The 21,823-nt window shown below is 42.3% G+C and overlaps 1 protein-coding gene across 4 annotated transcripts; it reads right to left on the reverse strand.

Annotated features, from left to right (window-relative positions):
- LOC137596353 (clathrin heavy chain 1-like) lies at nucleotides 1-21,186 on the reverse strand. 4 transcript variants are annotated; one of them, XM_068316781.1, is made up of 34 exons: nucleotides 20,823-21,186; nucleotides 18,756-18,963; nucleotides 14,348-14,616; nucleotides 13,967-14,128; nucleotides 13,658-13,771; nucleotides 13,356-13,529; nucleotides 12,222-12,419; nucleotides 11,749-11,949; nucleotides 11,501-11,653; nucleotides 11,227-11,349; nucleotides 10,948-11,085; nucleotides 10,646-10,810; nucleotides 10,304-10,484; nucleotides 10,037-10,200; nucleotides 9,828-9,953; nucleotides 9,606-9,748; nucleotides 9,283-9,517; nucleotides 9,039-9,161; nucleotides 8,767-8,912; nucleotides 8,483-8,666; nucleotides 8,188-8,380; nucleotides 7,922-8,079; nucleotides 7,646-7,810; nucleotides 7,431-7,538; nucleotides 7,077-7,244; nucleotides 6,790-6,939; nucleotides 6,558-6,689; nucleotides 6,276-6,386; nucleotides 5,933-6,103; nucleotides 5,606-5,827; nucleotides 4,547-4,567; nucleotides 1,979-2,016; nucleotides 1,799-1,874; nucleotides 1,518-1,657 (listed from the first exon to the last, which is right to left on the reverse strand). In XM_068316781.1, the coding sequence occupies exons 1-33, from the start codon at nucleotides 20,862-20,864 to the stop codon at nucleotides 1,844-1,846; spliced, it is 4,917 nt and encodes a 1,638-aa protein (XP_068172882.1). In that variant the 5' UTR covers nucleotides 20,865-21,186; the 3' UTR covers nucleotides 1,518-1,657; nucleotides 1,799-1,843. The 4 variants fall into 4 exon arrangements, with proteins under 4 accessions (XP_068172880.1, XP_068172881.1, XP_068172882.1 ...); XM_068316779.1 differs by lacking the exon at nucleotides 1,979-2,016 and having other exon boundaries at nucleotides 1-1,657; XM_068316780.1 differs by lacking the exons at nucleotides 1,979-2,016; nucleotides 4,547-4,567 and having other exon boundaries at nucleotides 1-1,657.
- Between the last annotated feature and the right edge of the window lie 637 nt (nucleotides 21,187-21,823).

Raw genomic sequence — 21,823 nt, forward strand, 5'->3', positions numbered from 1 at the left:
TCGTTTACTTTTTTTTTTTATTTAGACTAGTATTTCCCTTTCACTTGAGTCATATTGTTCAACTTATCAATGACAGATCCCCTTTATTACTTATATGCATGACAACAGAAAGGAATTCAACTCATGTTAGGGTCAGGATGACACTTAACACACACACACACACACACACACACACACACAGCGTAAAGCATGTAAGGAATTAAGTACATCAAGGTAAATACAAGCTCTTATTTCACACCGTCCTCGGCAAAGAAGTGGATGTAGTGAGACTGGAGTTCTTCATCACCACCGTCTAAACACACAAACCTACAGGAGTGATCGTGGATCGAATCAGAGCTGTTATGAGGACGCCAACAGTTCCACCGCCTGTCTTCTGCCTCCTCGTTTGTTCCTGCTACCCCGCGCTAACAAAAGAGGAAGTAAGACGGGAGCATGGGTGGAGGTCAAGTGGGTAGGGCTCTCCATCTAAAAGATTTCAATCCATCATTTTCATCCGTACACACACACACACACAAAAAAAGAAAAAAAAAAAGAAGTCATAGTGACCGAGGGGAAACACCAAAACAGCTGGCATACACGGACCTCAGTAAGAGGAGTAAATACACACACGGTACGGTTGAGAGTCAAAGGTTAAAGGTCAAGGGGTTAATGGGTTGTGGTCCCGTCCTTGCACATATACATAGTCTCACACAAGCACTGTACACGGCACAAGAGGTCACCTAAATACATGGAGCCAGAGAGGGAGCGCGAACATCTAGGTGGATAGATGGAACGGCCCGGTGGGGGGGTGGGGTTAAAATTCTTATTTATACCATCAGGTCACACTCACACGCACACACACCCTCACTCGCGCAGTGACATACGTCTGTATGCATTTAAAACTCCGTAAAGCTACACGCCTGTGCAGAATATACTATCATCACTTAGTGTCGCTAGCTATAGCCATTCAAATGGCAATATATGTTCAAATATTATATGTAACCTTTTTCTTCCTCAGAATATACAATGATGAAATGCATTTTACAGACAAACGAGACAAATGTAAGCTGTTCACATGTTCAGTACATCAAAAGTAAGAGCTTCTCTACATTAATTTCTTCACGAGTGCAAAATCCAATGCTCCTCCACCTACTCCAAAGGCTCATTGTCGAGCTTTAGCAAGTCCACTTCTGCGCAAACCAATAAAAAAAACAAAACAACAACACATGAACACAAAAACAATTCTTATTAAGTAATCATAAATATGGAATGTGTAAAAACAAACATGTGCTCAATTTCTTTTCAAACGATACAAATAAAAGTCCTTCGATGCAGTTTTAAGTGTTTTCTCCGGTAAACGGGACAACTTAAAAAAATAGTACTCAAAAGTGAGAGTGGGCTGTCGCTTGCTTGTTGCCCCTGTGGTGAGTAGAAGACCATGGGAAGCTGGTGAGGAACACAAAGAGAAGGATCGATGGAAGGGAGGTGTAGGGTCACGTTGAGGTTGGGTGGGGGTGGGGGGTATTCGAGGGTTGCTGTTGGGGGTTTCACATGCCGTAACCAAAGCTAGGCTGTGGCGGCTGGCCGTATCCCGGCGCTGCCGTGTAGCCGTAGCCGTAGGCCTGCTGTGGAGGCACGGCCACGTTGGGACCTGCTGTTAGCATGAGCTGAGGTGTGCCTGCAACACAAACATCAGTGTAAAGAGGGACAACAGGCTACTGTCAATGACATCACGAGCAAACAGTCTGTCAAATTTCTATTTCCTTTAAATGTTCATAAAAACCAGGAAGAAAATCCCCATTTTATGAGGAGCGTTTACCGTAAACAATGGGTTGAGACTCGGTCGCCTGCTCCTCCTGTTTCCTCAGAGACTCGGAGGCTTCGAGTTTGTCCACCTGTGGACGACACGACAGTGAGGCATTAGGAGTTCGGCTGCGCTAAAGGTCGATGGGGTTTCTTGAAGAGCAAGGGCTGAGACGTCGGGTTTGTAAAAACTGACCTCTGGGTTATTTCACTGGCTGACGGATGGGACCATTCCTGACAGGCGAAGATGAGTACAGTCCAGATTTAAACAAAACACACAGGCTGCAGGAGGCAGACCTTTGCTAATGTGTTGGGATGCCAAAGGAAGAGATGCATCTAGAGAGCAACTACTGGCTACTCTATTGAGTTTTAGCTACAACAGTCATCCTCCTCTCTGGGGGGAGTATTAGGGATTAGGAGGGGAGACGAAGACCAAAAGCTACTGGGCAACAATGGTCCCACCATCCAGCCAACCAAATCATCGAGGCTAAACTGTTGGTCATGTGGAGTATGTAGAGAACCAACCCTTACCAGCGTAAACACTCTCAGACCGGCATGCATGTGTTCACACTGCAGCAGAATATCAAAACATTCTGCATGTATTTTGCATTGACGCTACTGTACAGAGAACAAATCACAGCTATGTGTGTGTGTGTGTGTGTGCGCGCGCGCGACGACACCCGTAGATTTAAACGAATCATCCAAAAGCAGTACGAATACTTCTATTTATTCATTAGATGCGGTTTAAAAACAATCACACCCATCCTTACTTGATTATCTTTGAAGATCCGCAAAACGACACTGAATACAACTGGTTTCAACAGCAAAGCTAAAATGATGAATGCTGAATACATGGCTCTTATTTATTTCACTTAAATCACAGACGGTTGGATTCATTGTCAATAGAATGCCAGGACATGATCGGTTTCCTGTAACATGTACCTGCATTTCATCAAAAGGCCTGTTTTGTTTTCTTAAAATTCAGAATTACAAAATGCAAATTCGTTTTTTCTTCAGTGCTTCGATATTAGCTAGGCAACTCAGAAGCGACAGAAAGGCAAAAGATAGGATCAAGCAGCCAGCGACAAAGCTTCAGATGCTCCTCTCAGCAACGACAGTAAGCGTCTGAACAGAAGAGTTTTTTGGAGGTGGTTTTGGGTTCAGTTCTCTACATACGGTCAGGTTGTTTTCCTACTTAGATCGATCAGGTTAAGCAGGCCGTTCCAAGAAAAGACAGGCTGTTGTTTCATTTCAAAAGGGTCGAGATACATGCTGAAGCGGCAGTCTGGTTATTTTCCTCTATAAGAGTGCATGAGAGAGACAGAAGTGTGTGTGAGAGAGAGAGAGAGAGAGAGAGAGAAGCAGAAAGCAAAGTGGAGGGAGTGTAACAGAGGGTGGAGGCGATGGATTTGTGCAGCCAAGTTCAAGGTTTTTCATAAGCAGGCACAGCCGACAACGATGCTTCTAGGCCTGGCCTGAGTGCTGCAGATGATACCGGGGGGGGGGGTGGGGGGGTGGCATGCTTGTTGCTGAACAAGTCTGTTGGCGTTTTTGGAAAGGAAGACATTCCAAGTAGAGATTATATATCTTAAACTGTCTGATGCTTGAAGGGACCAGAAGAAGTTTTTCTATCTGAATTTCTGACAAACATCTAATAGAAACGTCTCAAAGAGAATGGAGTTCATTCAACTACGGCCTCGCTGACTCCTGAACTGCTCAAATTGGGACTTACACTTACCTGCAGTCTATTCTCCTGCACAGATAGGAATTTGCAACACAAATTAAGGATCATTCCGACAGGATGAGGTGGTAGGCTGCAGCTGAGTGGTGTTACAAGACAGTCGAGTATTAATCTACAAGTCTGTGAGGAAAAGACCCGACCACAGCCGGTGAGGTGGGGGTCCAGAGCGACACTCCTTGCCCACAACATGAAGGAATGATGGGTAAGCTGGTTTTACCTGGATGGCTCTGTTTGAGGAGGATGTGGCATAGTAGACTGAGTGTGAGTTGTTGTTTTTTTTAAAATAATTTCACTGTCCTGCACTACCCAAGGGTTCCTGCTGGGGGCCTGGCTTCTCCATGTGTTGTACGCACACATGTGGAAGAGCCAATCAGGTTGAGAGACAACAACACAGATTGAGGACAAAGTCAGTGTGTGATACTAAAAAAAAAAATCTACTAAGCCAAAAGTGAACACACGTCATTGTATCTGCATCACAATGCCACCTGCTGCTGCCAAACCTGACAAGGTTGTCAAAGTAACAGCTACACCCTTTGACTAGGATTATGAAATAAAAGTGCATTAATCTACCTCTAATCTGAAAGTGTTTATTGGAATAAACACAAAATGATATTTCAAGATTATATATATATTTTAGGAACTCATTCCTCTTCCCCCACTGTCCTACCTCCCCTTACTAACAAAACTTGAGGAAACAGTGTTAGATGTCGGGCCATTGAGAACCAGGAAATAGATGTTCCCACCTCCTCTTGAAACAGTAAATAATTCCATTATGAAGTCATTATTCATCATTAAACTGTTTAACCCAGAGCCATCACTGAACCAGCAGAGCGAGGAGCCCCCCTCTGGACCCTCGTGGGTCGGGAGATCATCTAGTGGAAATGTGGGGGTCTACATTCAGAAGCAGCAATGACATGGGAGGGGAGAGGGGGTCATGCAGTCTCTGCTAGTTTTATTCCTCCAAACTACAGGCTACAGGACAAGGGTCAAAAGGAATGATTAGAAAATGGAATCTACTTTCACCTTTTCCTTTATTGCATCAACCTGGAAAGGAAATTCAGAGAGGCAAACTTAAGGACGAAAAAAAATAAAAACAAAAAAACAAATGGTCTCCCAAAGTAGAAATTGAGAGAAAACAGCGACATGTCACAAACACAAAAAAAAAAAACAGACAGAAATGCAGGAAATAAAGGCCACTTTTGACACAAATGCAGGCTTGAGATTATTCTAGAACCGTGACTTTTCCCAGCTGTTGCTTAGAACAGTGAAATTTTTTAAAAGATTTTTGTTGATAGAAATTATAATAAATTTCAACACAGAATGTTAAATGTTTAATATACCAGATGAAATTTAAAATGATTTGTTGTAATCTGATTAAAAAATAACATGACTAGTCGGCCAGGAGAGAAAATCTGAATGATCTTGAAGTCAAATCCAATGTGGAATTTCAAATTTCACTAATTCACAAAATTTGACTCTGGTCTGCTATGAATGCAACAGGTGGGTCAAATATTATTATTTTTTTGCCATGTAACAGACATGATGAGCGACACAGCAGTTATCAATCTACTCTGGAACACATTTGTATGGAAAAGTAGCTCGAATGGACGGCAACCGCCAGATGGAACTGAAAAACACCGATGACGACACACGACTGAAGCAGACGAAGATGAGAATGAATGGAAGAAAGTATAGGCAGCACTGAGGGGGTGGCGGGGGGGTTCATACTTGACACAGTCAAGGAAGGCATGGTGTGACTGCCTATAGCTGAATAGTATTTGTAAACGCAGCATCTGTTTTCTGTGAGATATAGTGATGAGGCGGAAAAAGTATTTAATTCAACATTTTAGCTTGTCTCTGTGGTAAACCCATCTGAACGGGTCAGACACGGTAAACCAGAGGCAGGTGGGTCAGCACAGGTTTACAAATACTATGTCAAATACGATCAACCAATAAAGGCATTTAAAAAAAAGAAATCCTGCCTACCCTTTCTCTTTTTTGTTTCTCTCTAAAGAAACCATCTCCTAAAGCATTCTACCTCTTCCTGATACATCATATAGACGTTACCTCTGCCCAACCTACCTTAGAAAGGTACTCCCTCATGACCTGGATGAAATATGGCATGGAGAAATCCATGATGTTGTGTCGCCAGGCGGTTTCGAGCACTACGTCAGGCCGCAGCAGGTCGTAACAGGTGAATAGGCAGGCTGCGAAACACTCCTTCTTATCTTCCTTCAGGAACCACGCCAGGAGCTCCTCTGCCAGCTCAATGTCTTTGGACTCGGACGCGTACTGCATGGCATCCTGCAGAGAGGAAAGGACAATGACATTTTATCATTTAAAACAAGTTGTTATGACTCAATTGCAATGCCTGCCCAGTGAATCTCATGTGTTTGAATGGTTTTTCACCTTGTAGAGCTTGTCTTTCTTGCACAGCTCCACACTCTGTTTCCAGCGGTTGTTGCCTTTGAAAAGGTAGGCCGCGATCCTCCGAAACTCAATCAGCTCGTGCTTCTCCAGGCCCTGGGCCAATGAGATGTTGTCGAAGTTGTCGTAGGCGTCAATGGAAGTGCGCAGTGCCTTTTTGAGAAGGAACAAGGAAACAATGAAAACTTTTATCCTACTGTTAAAAAAAAAGGAACATACTCAACTTCATGTCAAACATCCAAAATATTTCATCCTTCAAACAACTTTTAGGCATCTCAAAAAATGCACTCATACTTTCACAATGCACATTCATAATATCTCTTACCACATAGTCTTCCTCAATGATGAAGAGGTTGTTGAGTGCCTCATTTACAGACTTGTTGTTGTGATTCTGGACGGACCTCAGGTACGGTTTCACCAGAGGCAGCTGCTTCACCTAAACATAACCACAAAAACACTCAGGTCCATTTCCATGTTCTCTCCTAATGAACTGCTTTTTGATTTGGTTTGTCACCATGAGGCTCCGTTCTCTATCATTACTATGGATTCTGTGATTTCAATACAATCCACTTTTATGGGGCAACAGGTTTAAGAACTGGGGTGGAACCTTGCTGAAGAAGTTGACGGCACGTGTGTGGTCCAGTCTCGGGGAGAGGACGATGAGCAGGTCGTTCAGTAGCAACGGTTTGAAGTCCAGATAGAAGTGGATGGCCTTGTAGTACAGCTCCACATTGGCCACCTGCGACCACACACAAAATCATCTGTCAATAAAACTTAAAAGCACTGTGAGCTAGCATCTGTCATCACATCTAGCATCTGTAGTGTTATATTCTATTTACCTTGGTGACAATGTCTTTGAACTGGCCTTCCTTCCAAGCGTCGGATGGGTGGCTCATCATGGTGATGATGGCGTTGTCGTACTCCTCGTATTTGTCGTAGAGGAACACAAGCTCAGCCCAGAGGTGGGCCTGTTCTGCTGCCCTGAGAACCTGAGAACGCAAAGATGGATCAGACACTTATTTTTAGAGACTACAACTGTTCTTTCACTAGTTATTCTTCTCCAAAAGAATTCCCAAGGGATGCTACACATGCATTTTGGAAAGCCAATAATGAAACGTGGCGTTACCTTTGGAATGTTGACACGGGACCAGAAGAGCTCCAGGTGCTCCCTCATCTTCTGGGGTTTGAACTTGGAGTAGAGGATGGCCAGCTCTGTGAACATACCCATGTGGGCTCGCTCAAGCCCGAGGGCGGCCTCCAGCATGGTGATCAGCTCCTCGAAGTAACCGCGGTCCTGCAGGGCAGCGACAGATTTAACCACACCGACCGTAACTTTTGAACTATAAAAATAATTTAAAAAACACACTACAAATCAGTAAAGTCTTATTTTTAAAAGTAATTTCAGTTTGCAGAGATATCTTCTTTAATTTGTCAACTGAAAAGACAGCATACAGGTGAGATTTATGATTGAACTTGGTACCTGGTAATAGTTGATGAGTTCCTCCAGTTCATCAGCGTGGACAACAATATGCAGGCCACACATCTGCGCGAGGCGGAACTCTTTCCCATCGACGCATGCAAAACAGACCTGGAAGAGCATAAAAAAAACAACATTTTCTTCAACTACCCCTGGAGCAAAGACTCATACATAGAGGAGACTTAAAGTCCAAACGAACCCTTCTCATCACGACTTACCTCCTTCCAGGTACGGGTGCTGTTGGCCTTGCGAGCTCCGTCCACAGCTGCCTGGTACTCTCCCAGATGAACCAGGGTCGAAGCCAGGCGGCCGAAATTAGACACATTGTTGTAAAGCAGTTTGGCCGCCTCGTACATCTTATCGTCGTAGCAGCGGTCTCCCACCTGAAGGAAAAAAGACACATGGGGGGAAAGCAAGCTCAGCAAAGAAGCAAATATAAAAAGGTCAAATAATTTTAAAGTGGATTTAAGTGTCTCTATGCATCCAGGACGTACCTGTTGAATGTGAGCATTATTGGGGCCATTGATGAATTCTTCCAGCTCAGCCAGGCGGTTGGTTTTAGCCAAAGCAAAGATCAACTCTGTTTCGACATACGACTCGCGGGCCTTTTTACGGGCCATCTGCAGAAACTTCACCAGGTCCTCCCAGTTTCCTGCGCACAGCAATTAAATCCTTAAGTCCATAAGAACATTGGTCGAGTTTCTATTTGCCAAAATGCCATTTATGCAAGAACCAAATGAGTTTACAAAACAAATCTCACCACTTTGAGCTGCCGCTTGTCCCACCTCCATGTACGCAGAGGGGTCATCAGCCTTGATGTACGAGTCGATGGCTTCTTTGACCAGGCCCTTCTGCAGCTGGGCCTTAGCCAGCTGACTCCACACTGGAGGCTCGTTGCAGCGCTCAGCAAACTCATACGCTCTGTCGAGATTACCGATGTGCTCAATCAGAACCTGAACAAAACAAGATGACATTCACGTTGCATCAAGATCAATAGCTCTCTTCCAGCAGTCAAGATAATCAAGGGCTTTAAGCGTGAGCAGGGATCCACCGACCTGAACGGCAGACGTGTTGACATCAAACTTTCTAAAAATAGCAAAGGCCTCTTCAAACAGCTCGTTGCTGATGGCGATATTGGCGATGTCTGGGGCGTCATAGTTGTCCAGGCGGTTGATGTACTCCATAACACGAGTTCGATCAGCTTTAATGGCGGTCAAAATGAGCAGATTTTGCAAATTTCTGAGACAAAACACACAGAGAAAAGGTTTCAAAGATACAATATTTTGGAATCACTGTCTTAAATATTTGTGATTTACAGGTAACGTCAAGCCTCTTTCACCTGTGTTCACTAAACACCGAGTTATCAAGGACAATTTTCTCCAGAAGCTCAATGAGCTCATTGGGAAGGTCAGCGGTCATGAAGGCCTTGACTGTGACAGACACCTCCTCGGGATCCTGGGTCTCAGACAAGGCCGTCTGGACAACCTGTAGCAGAGACAGACAGAAGGTGAACGTTTAGAGCAAGCAGAAATAAAACTCCAGACCACACCCCAACATGCAAAAGATGAGCGTTCACAGAAAAGGGACGGATGGGTGGTCAAGTGTTCGGACCTGGTCGATGAGCGGTCGCCTGTAGTTGTTGGTCTCCAGGAGCACGCTAGCCCAGAGCTCAGGGTTTTTGCGACGCACAAGGTACCGGGACAGACTCTTGAACAGGGAGTTCTCATTGCAAACCTAAGGTGTAATAGACAAAATAGAGACAAGAAGTATGCACATCAGGTGGCCGAAATCACCAATACAGCACTTATTATATAATAATATAATTTAGTAACATCTGTTTGGAGACTGAACTCACATGGATCAGCTCCTGATCACACTGTCCTCTTTCATAGGCCACACAGGCCAGGTGGGGGTCTCTTTTCTCACAGTACTTGCCCACCACACGGCTGTCGTAGTATGGGTTCTCCCTCAGGAATCGCTCAGGGTTATTGTTGCTGTCAATGTAGATCTTGGCCAGGGCATTGTGGGTAGCAGGCTCTTCGCATCCTTCATGAATACGAGCCTCCAACCACGGCAGCAGCAGCTTCAGTCTAAAGAAATCACATGAAATCATAACTATGTGACGTGGATGCCTCAATGATCCCAGGATTACAATGCAGTTTGATTCTTTCTTCTCACCGATTTCTTTTCTCCACTTCAGCCACCAGTTCGTCTGTGGAAAACTGCCCCCTAACCACCATGATCAGGTTCTTAATCACATCCTCAGCACAATCCACATCAAGCAACCCTCCGATGACCACAGGGAGGCGGCTCGGGTTCACCTGGAAAATAAATCACGATGGAGTTATGACATATTCAGGGACAGATATTGCAGTTGCATTTATTGATGGGGTATTGTACCTTCTGTACGTAGATCTCAATGTATTTCTGCAGGCTGTTGCGATACAGATAAAGGACCAGATCGTGGACAAAATCAAAGCGGTCACACACAATGATCAAAGGTAGCTGGTCAGTCAACTTGGCTTCCTGTAGGGAAACATTCCTTTAAGTTAGGCTAAGGGTTACTTATTTAGTGGAGACAACTTTTTCTGTGCCTGTCAATTTCTGACCTTGAGGAAATTCTTAACACGTTCAGGGTCGTAGCAGTTACTTTCACGGCAGATTCTCTCCACCTCTTTGATCTGACCCGTCTTGCAGGCGGCCTGGATATATTTGAAGTGGACCTCTGGATCCTGGCTGAAGTTCACAATGGAACCCAAGAAGTAGAACAGACCTAAAAAGAAAAAAATTAGAAGTTAAAATCAACATAATATTAACATGTCCTTTATAATTTGTCATTTTATAAAAATAAACAGAACAGTATGATTCCATCTTACCCTCAAAGCTCTTGAATGACTCAAAAAGTTCAGTGAGAGACTGTGTACTGAGCTGCTCGTGATACTTGGAGGCCACCTGGACACAGATCTGCAGGTTTTGGCGGATGTTTGCAGACAGCATGGCTCTCAAGCACTCCAGAGAGTCCTCTACTGACAAGGAGCCAAAAAAGTTCACCAACCACTGCAGAGACAAATAGAAAATGCTCAGCATTACAAACATAAATATTCCAGTACAAAGCAATCACAGAAAATATATTACCACATACATTTCAAATGATAATGTGGTCACAAGAGGATTATTTGTGTCACATTTGATAATGTTTTTAAATGTTAATATTTTACCTCCGGGTTGAGAAGGTGTGTGTGCACCACAGCTCGCTTTATGTCGTACAGGTCAGTGTAATGCTCTAGCGCCCTCTGCAGGAGACCAGCCTTCTCACACAGCTGTGCCACATGTGCTCGATCATAGTGGGTGAACATCTGATTACCCAGGATGGCATCTGCAACCTGCCAAACACATCAAAGGGGCAAAGTTGAAATGCTGCAATAAGGGCAGCTGAATCAGGGTGAATCTTTACTGTAAATCACAAAGGTTGATTCTGTAACTGAAGGAGACTTTCAGATCGTGTCATCTATATATATACCTGTGGTGCATGAACTAAATTCATTTCCAGCAGGCGAGTCTGCAGCGGTCCTTCCATGGGCCTGTTGTTCTTCAGAGCATCCAGCAGGAAGGAAGTGCACTGCTGGATCAGGTTGTACTCCATGAACACATCCACAATCTGGATAAAAAATGCAAAGAAGAGATCATAGATGCCTCTCAGGTCACCACTGCCCTGACAAGAGCAACAAATAGTTGACAAAAAAGTTGACAACCCACTCAAACCTGTTGATGAAGTCAACCTGACACAACGGACAGTTACCTGAGTGATATCAGCGAGCGGCTCTTCATCTTGGACGAGCATCTGGGAGAACTGGAGACCTTGCTCTGGACTGATCCGCATTACGTTTCTGAGCAGGAAAATCCAGTCTGGAGTGTAGCCCACCTGCAGGGAAATGGAAATTCAACAGGAGAACAGTTTACAACACTGTAATAAATAGGGCACCGTCCTTCAGAAGGTCATACTCGTCACTGTTCAATGAAAGTCAAACATATAAGATAAAACTAGAATGACAAATCTAAGCATCGTCACAAACCTTTTTAGCATAGAGGACAATTTTTTGGAACTGTCCAGTCTCTGCAAAGCACTGAATGACCTTATTGGGGACGTTGGCTCTGAGGTAAACACTAAGGGCAAGAGTAGGATCTACAGACTTCACTAAGTCTCCAAGTTCCTCAGAGCACTCCAGCTGTCAACACACAAAAAAACCAGAGAAGTTAACATTATCAAAGATTATTTATGTCATTATTGGAGAGGAATACTCCAGTAAATGTGGACACACACCTTGTCCTCCTTTAACCACTTCTCCAGCAGCTGCTTGCGGCCCTGCTGGAGAACAGGCCTGCACAGCTCCAGAGACTCAAACTTATTGAGCTGGCCTTGGTCCAACAAAATTCCAAAGTATTGAAGCAAGGGAGACGTCTGGCCCGGTTGGGCTGGAACGCTCTGGAACCGACGGATGGTGTCTGGGGTCCGCAGAATACCCTGGAGCAGGTGGAGGGATGAAGACAGTAACTAACTGACTTTTGGAACTTTTGGCTTTAGGGAGTCGTATTTGAGCGCTGCATAAAGAATAATGCCATGTTGTCATCGTAGATTTGGTGAAAATTATGCACTACAGTGAATTTTTATTCATATTATCCTTGCAGGCTACAGCAGCTACCTATCTACTTGCATCCCAATCCCTTTGGGCTGTTCTTTCCCCAGGCTGGTCTGAACAGTCTGAACTCATATAATCTCTGACACTCTGGCATTACCTTGGGTGCATTGGCAGCCACCTTGGCAGCCTCTGAATAATTCCCTGCCGCAAACAGGGTGTTGAACTTGCGGGCAAACAGCTCTTCTGCGCCAGCTAGGTTGTTGCGGACGGCCATACGGAGAGCCAGGTCTGGGTTCTGGAGCACATTGGTAATGTAGGGGATAATGTTCTCCTCCTCAACGCACACTGATAACACCTGAGAATGCACATTTCCAAGTTTTATTTCATATACATACAGGAAGACATCACACTTAAATAAAGAAATTCATTCCTGTGGGTAGAACAATGAAGTGTTCGTGTTTCATTTCACTGTAAGTATTCATTCAAAAGAGGAACGTCCAAATAGTTGAGTGTAATGGCACTTTTAATGTATATCTGTGTATCTACAATACACTAAGCTGTTATGACAGACCTGCAGGTGACAGCCAAAAGCAGTAACAGGATTAGACTGTGTATTCTCCCGGCTAAGATTAGCTCTACTACTATGTCTGTTGCATGCTTCGTGACATCAGAGATGCTGCTTACAGCCTGATATTTTCAGAAAGTGCTTTAGTCAAGGTCACATAGCAGCACACAAAGACCCAGGCCGGTACATAAATGGGCTGACATGTGACAGGGAAAGCGACCCAGCACAGACAGGAATCCATGCATATCTACAGACTCACAAACTGGGAAATATTTTAAAAATTAACGGCGTAGTTTCTATCTGGGTGGTTCTTTTTTTCCTACAAAAGATGTGATTTGATCAAACTTCAATGTATCAATTCAGCAAATTATTGAACAACTACACAAATGAAAATACAGGCAAAGTTGGTGTATCATGCATGTTCAAGATATCAACATGCACATCTGTGTTGTGTGCTGCTGTGACCAAGACTGTCCTCAGTCTATAAGACCTATAATAGCCTAATCTGTTTCTCTTGTGTGGCCTTGTGGGAAAGCTGACAAAACGGAAATGGAGGTGGAGTAATCAGTTACTGCTGTCATGTTTTGGAATGACAAAAAAACCCCAGAGGACTCAATAAGTCTGGATGAAAATAGTTGAGAAATATGTGGAACAATGGTTGCTAATTCTTCAGTACAAGCTGGTTGTGAGATCCAGTTCCGTGCCGGCTAACGTTAGCTTTAATACCTGTCCTTTCCTGTTGACTCCGATGATGCCGGCAGTGGGCTCATGAGGTGCAGTGACAAAGATGGTCTCCCCGCTGATCCTGTTCATGTAGATACAAGTTCCAGTTTCCAGGTCATACAGGTGAATGTAGCCATATTTGGTGATCAGGAAGACCACATCTTGCTTGGAACTGATCTAGATTTAAAAAGAATTTGCAATCTTGTTAAAAAATGTCAAAGATGAAGCGATGCGCCATAAGAAAGGATTCTTTTCTACAGAACAAACACAGCCACTCTGTGTCTCCTTGAAAGCAGTTTTTGTACCTGCATGGCCACAGGAAAGTCATTCTGGGCTTCTGGAGGAAAGAAAACGTCCACAGCTTTCTTTGGAAATGGCTGGTTCCCAGTTGGTGGTGTCCCCACTTCAATGATATGTAGCTACAAGCAGAACAACAAGATGACAAATGGAGACAATGGAAAGGTGGTGCTCAGAAAGGTTTTTCAATGCATTAAATAAGGTTTCTGTTCTTGGTGCTTCCAGACAATTATCCAGTTATCCATATTATATTCTTCTCCAGTTTTCCAGTGTTGAACCGGATCTCGTTTGGTTAGTGTGAGACTAGTAAATCTTACTTTTCCTCCAGCTTGTCCCCGTACAGCGAAGCAGAACAGAGTGGACTCTTCCGTGTTGCCCTCCATCTTGAACTGTGCAAAGCCAGCAGCGTGCCCTTCAATGGGCTGCGATACCTTCCTATCCACCGAGTACAGCTGCATCGCTCCGACAACACGGTTTTGCTGAAGAGAAGAGAAACCCACAGGGTGAGCCAAAACCCAGAGCTGTGAAAGTGATTCATACCTGCCTTGAGATTATTTTTGTTTCATTGAGTTTTTTTAAAAACTTTTTTGGTTACGGAATAAATGAAAAAACACTGAAATGTACAATGCAATCAATTTTTGAAGGTAGATCAGAATGAATTTGTTTGATTCAACTGTTCAGCCACACATTTAAATTACCTGCGCTGAAATGCCAATGAGCAGCAACCATTTCTGTTTGGCGTCAGTGCGGTAGTTGATTATCTGGCAGCCGGCCAAGCTGGAGTGACGGTCGAAGACTTTGATCGGCTGAGAGTCTCCCTCCATACTCCAATGGTACACTGCATTGTCTGTGACCAGGGCGACGGTGTTGAGGGAGATCCACTTCCAGAAGGTCACGTCATCCGTCATCGTGTGAGCCTTCATCTTGCTCTTCATCTCAATGTTGAAAATCTGCAGGGTCTTTGCCGCTGAAAACAATAAGAACTCAGGTTAACAGACACAGTTTGGACGAAACCTAAGAACACAAACAGTTAAAAAAGAAACTGGTCTAGGGACTAAAGCTACCACACACAATTCACAGTGGACTTCGGGTGTGAACACACTAACTGACCATACCAAACTCCAATTGACAGAAATGTTGGTAGTCAGCGTTTGGTTTGAGTAACAACAACATGACTGAACAAGAAGCCGGTGTCAGCACCAGAACATGAGGCAAGACCAACAAAACGGCAACCACCATGGTGGAGGATCTGCATTCAGGTAGGTCTGATGCAATAAACGGCTGCTGAAACCCACTAGCTGAGGCTTCGAATGCAAACCTCTTGAAGTATTGAGGGAAATTTTAAAAGACATCTGTGTTACAAATGTTTAAATTTAAATTTAAATGGAAAACTCGCAGCAGCACTGTTTCTATTCATTCCTATTGAGTCACTCTGATGATGAAGCAAGAGAGGGCAAAGAGGAAGGAGCTCAACTTGAGACAACGGGAGGCACTGCATTGGTTATTATGTGTATGAACAGATCCCATGAAGACTGATTTCTTATTTTTGGTTATGATCAACCTACTACATAGAATGACTGAATCACTTTATATTCCAAAATTATAAAGTGATTTTTTTCAAGGACGTGTAGTCTCGCACAATCTGTCTGTCTGGTTGGTGTTTGAAGTTGTGACCTAAGCTGAAACTGGACTTCTTGGATCCAGTTTCATTGTCTCAACTGTACTCAAATGACACCGACGTCCTTGCTGTTTTTAATACAACACACATTTAGGTCCAGACACTTGGGAACAGACACTAACACCACTTCCACTACTACCACCACCGCTACAGGTCTTTATGTCTAAACTTGATCAAAAATGACTTTTCACATGGTTTTGGTGTAACGGTCAGTGTTTCCCCTTGGCTGGCTGATTTGGAAGGCTGGATTGGTCGTGGTTGTGTGTGCCGTTCTTCTATTATTTTCTGCTCCCAAAGGAGTAGCAACACACACTGTGAGAGGATTTATCACTAAAGCAAAATGAATCTTGTGCGTTAAATATATGACAAATTAATTAGGGTATGCAACGCAAAACTGTTTCTAAGTAATTATTGTTTTTTTTCTTCTAAAGAGACTGGTGCAGTGATCAATCCACACTGAACACTGGCGTGTCTTCATAATAACTTCTAAAAACCAATGAAACTTTCTGAGCTACTCTATGAAAAGCACAACGTTCATTGCTAAACCTGTTTGTAACCGGTACCGACCAAGTTTTTTTTGCTTTCACCTGCACGTGTGTGTGTGTGTGTGTGTGTGTGTGTGTGTGTGTCTGGAGGCGACTATCCCTTATTGAAACACAAAGAGAAAAAGTACCTCAAACCACAGCCCTAGCAAAATAAATCCACTCTCACACTGAGCTCAGACAAAACAAGTGCTTTTCAAAAAAAATCAGGCATTTTGTTTGTTTTTGAGGATGGCTGTGGTTCCTCCTGGGGGAGAAGTGCCCCCCTCCTAAGGTAATGGTAGGGGAAACACTGATTCAATCAGAACTTTTCAACCAAAACCACCTCAATTAGGACTCAGCTTCTCCAGAAAAACATGTTGCCCAGTGCAGATGAAATGAAGCTTCATGGCCTGTTTCTGGCCCTCCATCCTCACCGTCTACGACCCAAATTCAACTCCAAGCATATGGCTACAGATCTCGGAGGATGGAGCATATAGAAATTTGGGTTGGGTCTGAATGCAGATTAGCAACAGAAGACCACGAAGCACACAAATAAATATGATGATGAGAGCGATGCTAGACGAATGCACACAAAACACACTGCGGTCTTTCCCTCCAGTTCAGCCTCATTGGAGGAAAGAAAGTTTTAATAAATTCAAGTAGACCTAAGCAAGCTTCAATGTAACTAAAGCCTATCACAGTAAATGACTAACATGCCAATAAAGCACTATGAATAAAGTACCACAAAAAGGCAGTTTTTTTTTAATCTGAAATAATGCCAGTAAAAGAAATAAACCATCAGCCTATCTTAAAAAAAAACAAAAAACAAGCCACAAGAATGAAAGTAATAAAAAAAACAACAACCCAGCTCCACATTTGGTGCTGATCTCTGCAGTATCCTGAGGCTGGCCAGTCAAACCTGGTAGATCCAATTCACCTAAGATACTGGTACCCAGGTTAACCCATTCATACCACTCTCAGTGGTACTAAACTAGCGAATAATGTTGAAAATAATAAAGTCCAAATTATGTTTCAGCTCATTTTCACTCTCTAGCTCGCCCACTCACAAGCCTATGAACTATCATTCTTTTACTGGAAAGATGGAACTGATCCAGGCAGGGTAAACTATTAAGATATCCATTTTTATCGTTTCCTTTAATGACAAATCATGTATAATTCTCATTATGTTTCATATAATCGGTAAGTGTATCTTTCTGTACATGCCAAACAAATATGTTGGTCTTCTACTGAATTTGGAACAATTGTTGCTTCTAACTTTAGAACAACTCTATCACAGCCCTGTGTTATATTACACCTTTATTCTATACATAGCAAATGTGTTCACACAGTTGTGTAACTCCACTGTGTATGTGTGTGTGTAACCACATTTGTAAGTTTATATAAAACATTAATGTTAATATGCACAGGAATCTGCAAATATCTGTAGACAAATCATATTTCAAAAAATCTTTAAATCTCAAGAAAAAATGGAGATCAATGTGTGTAGACAAATGTGTACATAGATTCTACATTTTCTATTTTTACGAAGCTAATCACACCTTCCGTAAATCTGAATGCACACTTGCAGATTCCTGCATACATCAGAAAAGGCCTGTAACTCTTAAATTAAAATATATTTTAAGTATTCTATTACTTTTTTCCTAATATTTGATCCCTTTAACATCCTATGTATTATAAATTAATACCAACCATTTTCCAATAACTTGCATAATTTTTTCAAGTCATTTCTTTAAATTTGTTCCAGGGCTTCATTATTGAATGTGAACAATTCTCTAGCAGAGATGTGTATTCATTCAGAAGCATTCAGCTCATGAATGAAACCCTAAAACTGACACAGGAACTGAATGTTGCCATTTGTTTTTTTTGTTTTTTTTAAACGAAGGTCTTCAGATCCTTTTCACACATCTGTATTTACCTTCAGTTCTGCCAATTGACTCAACTCCAGAAAATCTTTACCCACATTTCAATGGATTACACCAACTAAAGTCTGTACATAGACAAATGGTCTGTGAATGCCACACAACATTAATGTTAGTTAGACAACACATGGGCTGTGCTGGGATGGGATGTGATGTTCACTGGAATAACTTTCTGAAACTACTTTCTGTTCTTATTTTCATACTGTACTGAAGTTAAGGGAAAGCATAACATGACTTCATTTTAAGAAATATTAAGTACAGTATGTTTCAGAAAATGGTTAGCTGCAATATTAGATATTTACAGCGCAGCACAAAGGACAAACACACACACACACACACACCAAAAAACAGAAAAACAAGAGTCCTTCAAGCGTCCCTCTTAATTTTGCAAAAACCCTGCTTTTTGGATTAATCATAAAGTCAAGCATTAATTAATATGACTATCAGTACTGTGCAAACATTTCAAGACAGTGCAAACAGGATTACAAATTTTACAACTCATGATATGCAAAGTTCAACTCACCGTCTGCAAACATAAGAAAGCAGTAGGAAATGAAAAAGAGCAAAAACAAGCAAAAATAGACAAAGCATTCATGATAGCATGACATTTGACTAGTACTGGTACTATGGCAACTGTTCTTAACATAATGCGTTGTACATTTAAATTTGTTAGACTACACTTTAGCTGCTGGACATTTTTTGACAAACAGAAATGTGGTGGTCTACATATCAACATCAAAATGAAAAGCAGAATGTGACAGCTACGTAACTGACAACACAAACAAAATTTAGACAAATGAATTAATGTATTTTAAAAGCACCATGGCATGGTGTTTGACCAGCCAAAACTTAGCTGCTTACTTTAGTAGTCTATGTGCTTGCAGAAATCTAGCACACTCCTTTCAAGGTGTTACATAAAACTACTTACTAATAGGTCTACAACGGAGTTCTATACAGAGCTTACCTTTAAGCGCAATAACTTTGCTTGCAGGGTTCATGATGGCGCTGTCTGCAGAGATGGGCCTGCGAATGGGATTGTTGGGGTCGGCCATATCAATGATGACAACCTGAGCCTGCTCGCCCACTTTCTCCCTTATGCAGATGAACTTGTCGGATTCCATGGTCAGCGTGCTGAATCCGATGTTGGATGGGTTGATTCCCAGGTTCTGGAGCTGAGATACGAATGTACGAACTGCTTTAGTGGCTGAAGAACAGCCGATGCTCCTCAGTACAAACATTTCCAGAATGGTCAGCAAGCACTTCATAGCCGCTGTGACCATATATGTAAAAATTAGGGGAAACTAAAAAGCAGTCAGACCACTGTCATTGAAACTGGACATTGAGAAAATAGCATCAAGTTTAGAGCACAGCTAAATCATGTAATAATAAAAACCGTAACACAAGGGATCATCCACTGCTGCATCACTGGACCCTGAGCAAAGCACACAATATGGTGATGTGACAATAACACTGCTTTACTTTGACACACCTCATCTTTGATAAGCATCATCAGCCAAATCTTTGACACTACAAAACCTGCTGTAGTATTTAGAATCATACATTTATTGTCAATCAATGAGGCATCAACACAGATATGACCTCATATGATGAAAAATCTCTTTTTGCCAGGAAACAGCTTCTTATCTTTCACCAATATGTGAAATCCTTTTGAATGAGTCTGAATCAACATCTTTTCAGCCTCATATTGGCAGCAGTGCTCATCTGATACTGAACTCTGACCCGATACATAATTCCTTGTGTCACATAAAATTTCCGGAACCAAGTCCAAATCGTTGTGCAATGAAATAGAAAAACAGAAATTATCCATGACTTCTTTAGTTTTATTTTAATAGGCCTATAATTGATTACTATAATATACGACAACCTTAAACTGAAACCACAACTGGACCCAGATCTACCTCACATTTATAATCTCTTCCTGGAGTCAGGAGCCACCGCTACACTAAATTTCAAAATCTTTGAACAAATTTTAGTTATAGTGCCAACAACCAGAAACACAAATCATTTCCCCCAAATCTTGCCAGCTGAGGTAACACAAACTTAATATTATACCGTATCACTGCATCCTAGGAAGGCTGGATTCCTATTAACCAACTGCAATTAACAAATTGTTAATTTGAGAGAATATTCTGCCTCGATGTTCTAAATGGGATTCGATATTTAATTTCCTTTGACACTTCCAATACTCCCATATGATCAGCTGACCTTGACTTCACAGATTCTAATCCGTTTCCAAGTGTTCTAGAAATCATGGCGTACACGTACAGTATGAGAGAAAATTTTGTGCATTTTTTACAGGAGTGTGTCGCTTTGTACAGCTGCTCAAGGAGCGGATATTTCAGTTCACAGTTAAAAACCGTGATTGGCAAAAATCACAGCCTCCCTGCAGGTGTAAAAACCGGCATGTCGTGATAGAACCTGATTAGAGCATGGCATGAAATGGAACAGGGTCTTAAATTTTACAGTTAGCTTTTTCTTACAAGATTTAACACATTAATACATCCTAACCGGGACTTTTTTAAATTAATACAATTTTGGCTGCATTGAAACAGCATGCTAGTATTTGTCCATAATGATAGCAGGTGGATGACAGAACGTCTCCCACATGACGTGACTCACTAACGATGTACTTGTAGCTCACTAATGTAATTGAAACAAACCTTCCCAAAATGTAGGAAGAAAATCACGAGTCGACGAAGCAATTAATCTTTATTAGAGGTTGACAAAAAGAGTTGAGTATTCGCCTGGTTCCCTCTCCGGCCGTCACTGACAGCTAATGTCGGCTAACGTTGACTCGACTCGGCAGCAGCATCACTGTAATGAATGAGCTGCTAGCCGGATAAGCTAGCTGTTAGCTGCTGGCTAAACGGGGGAGGGGAGGTCATTCATTCGCTGCGGGTATTGACGTCCGATAGCCCAGCTAGTAACCTGTCAAACGACGGTCAAGCGGAAAAATAAATACATTACGACAATGTTTATATTTACAAAATTATTAGGTGGAGTAACATACCTGCAGGTGCTCCTGGAAGCGAATAGGTAGTATCTGAGCCATAATGCCTTCCTTGAGCTTCTCCGGAGTCCTGAAAATCTAGCCGTACAGCTAGCTAGCTAGGCAGTAGCACCGCGCTAGCCACGACCTCCTCTATGTGTATGTAGGTCGCAGCCAGTCGGTGAAAAAAACACACCAGATTAAAGGTAATATGGTGTGATTAATCGCGTTTTTCTAAATTTTGCAGCACTAGAAATGTTTAATATCTCCCTCTTCCGTCAGTATGTGCTCTCTGCATGCATCGATGAATAGCAGCGGCTCCACTTGATCTTGTGTCCAAAATCCGCAATGGCGGCGGAAACGGCTCATAGGCTTCCCCAATCCGGAAGCATCCACTCGGCTCTGGGAGGACGTTGGTTCTGCCAGTGAGTCGAAGGATGGGTCTTCAGTGGCAAAAGTTCCCTCCCCTCTACATTTAAATAATTTGCTGCCTCTGTTGTTTAATTTTTGAGATTATTTTCGCGCTTTAAACCAAGCAATAAAACGTCAGTACTGTGACGCGGTGTGTAAATGCACTTATTTGACCCATCGGAGAGGACATTAGTTTGAAAAATGCACACCAGCATTAATTTGACCCATCAGTATGAGACAAAAACCCCAATAACAGTAATATATTATTTTTTATCAAGCATGAAGTACTAAGGTTCCATGCTGTTGAGGAAAGACTGCTAGAATAAGACGTGCATGATAATATCACTCTTATAAATTGCACTTTCACTTATCGAAATCAAATTAAAAGTATTAAATTCCATTAAAAAATTAAAATACTCTTTTTGGCTTTTTTGAGCTGTGCCACAAAATCCCATATCTGAAACACATTCCACTCACAAAATGAGCCCATTTTTATTTGTAACCACAGAAAATAAAATGAAGGCACCACCTTGGTGTTTTTTTTCCTTTGAAAAATATTTAACAAAATATTTGAGATCTAATCAAAAAAATTATCAAAATTTGACCATGGA

The sequence above is a fragment of the Antennarius striatus genome, chromosome 6 (assembly GCF_040054535.1).
Source record: "Antennarius striatus isolate MH-2024 chromosome 6, ASM4005453v1, whole genome shotgun sequence".
Taxonomy (NCBI): domain Eukaryota; kingdom Metazoa; phylum Chordata; class Actinopteri; order Lophiiformes; family Antennariidae; genus Antennarius; species Antennarius striatus.

Coding starts and splice junctions, on each gene's coding strand:
- LOC137596353 (XM_068316779.1), bottom strand. CDS start 20,864: ATGGCTCAGATACTACCTATTCGCTTCCAGGAGCACCTGCAG. Junction 11,654..11,748: donor AGTGGTTAAAGGAGGACAAG/GTGTGTGTCCAC, acceptor GTGTGTTGACAG/CTGGAGTGCTCTGAGGAACT. Junction 6,387..6,557: donor CCGTCAACTTCTTCAGCAAG/GTTCCACCCCAG, acceptor GGTTATGTTTAG/GTGAAGCAGCTGCCTCTGGT.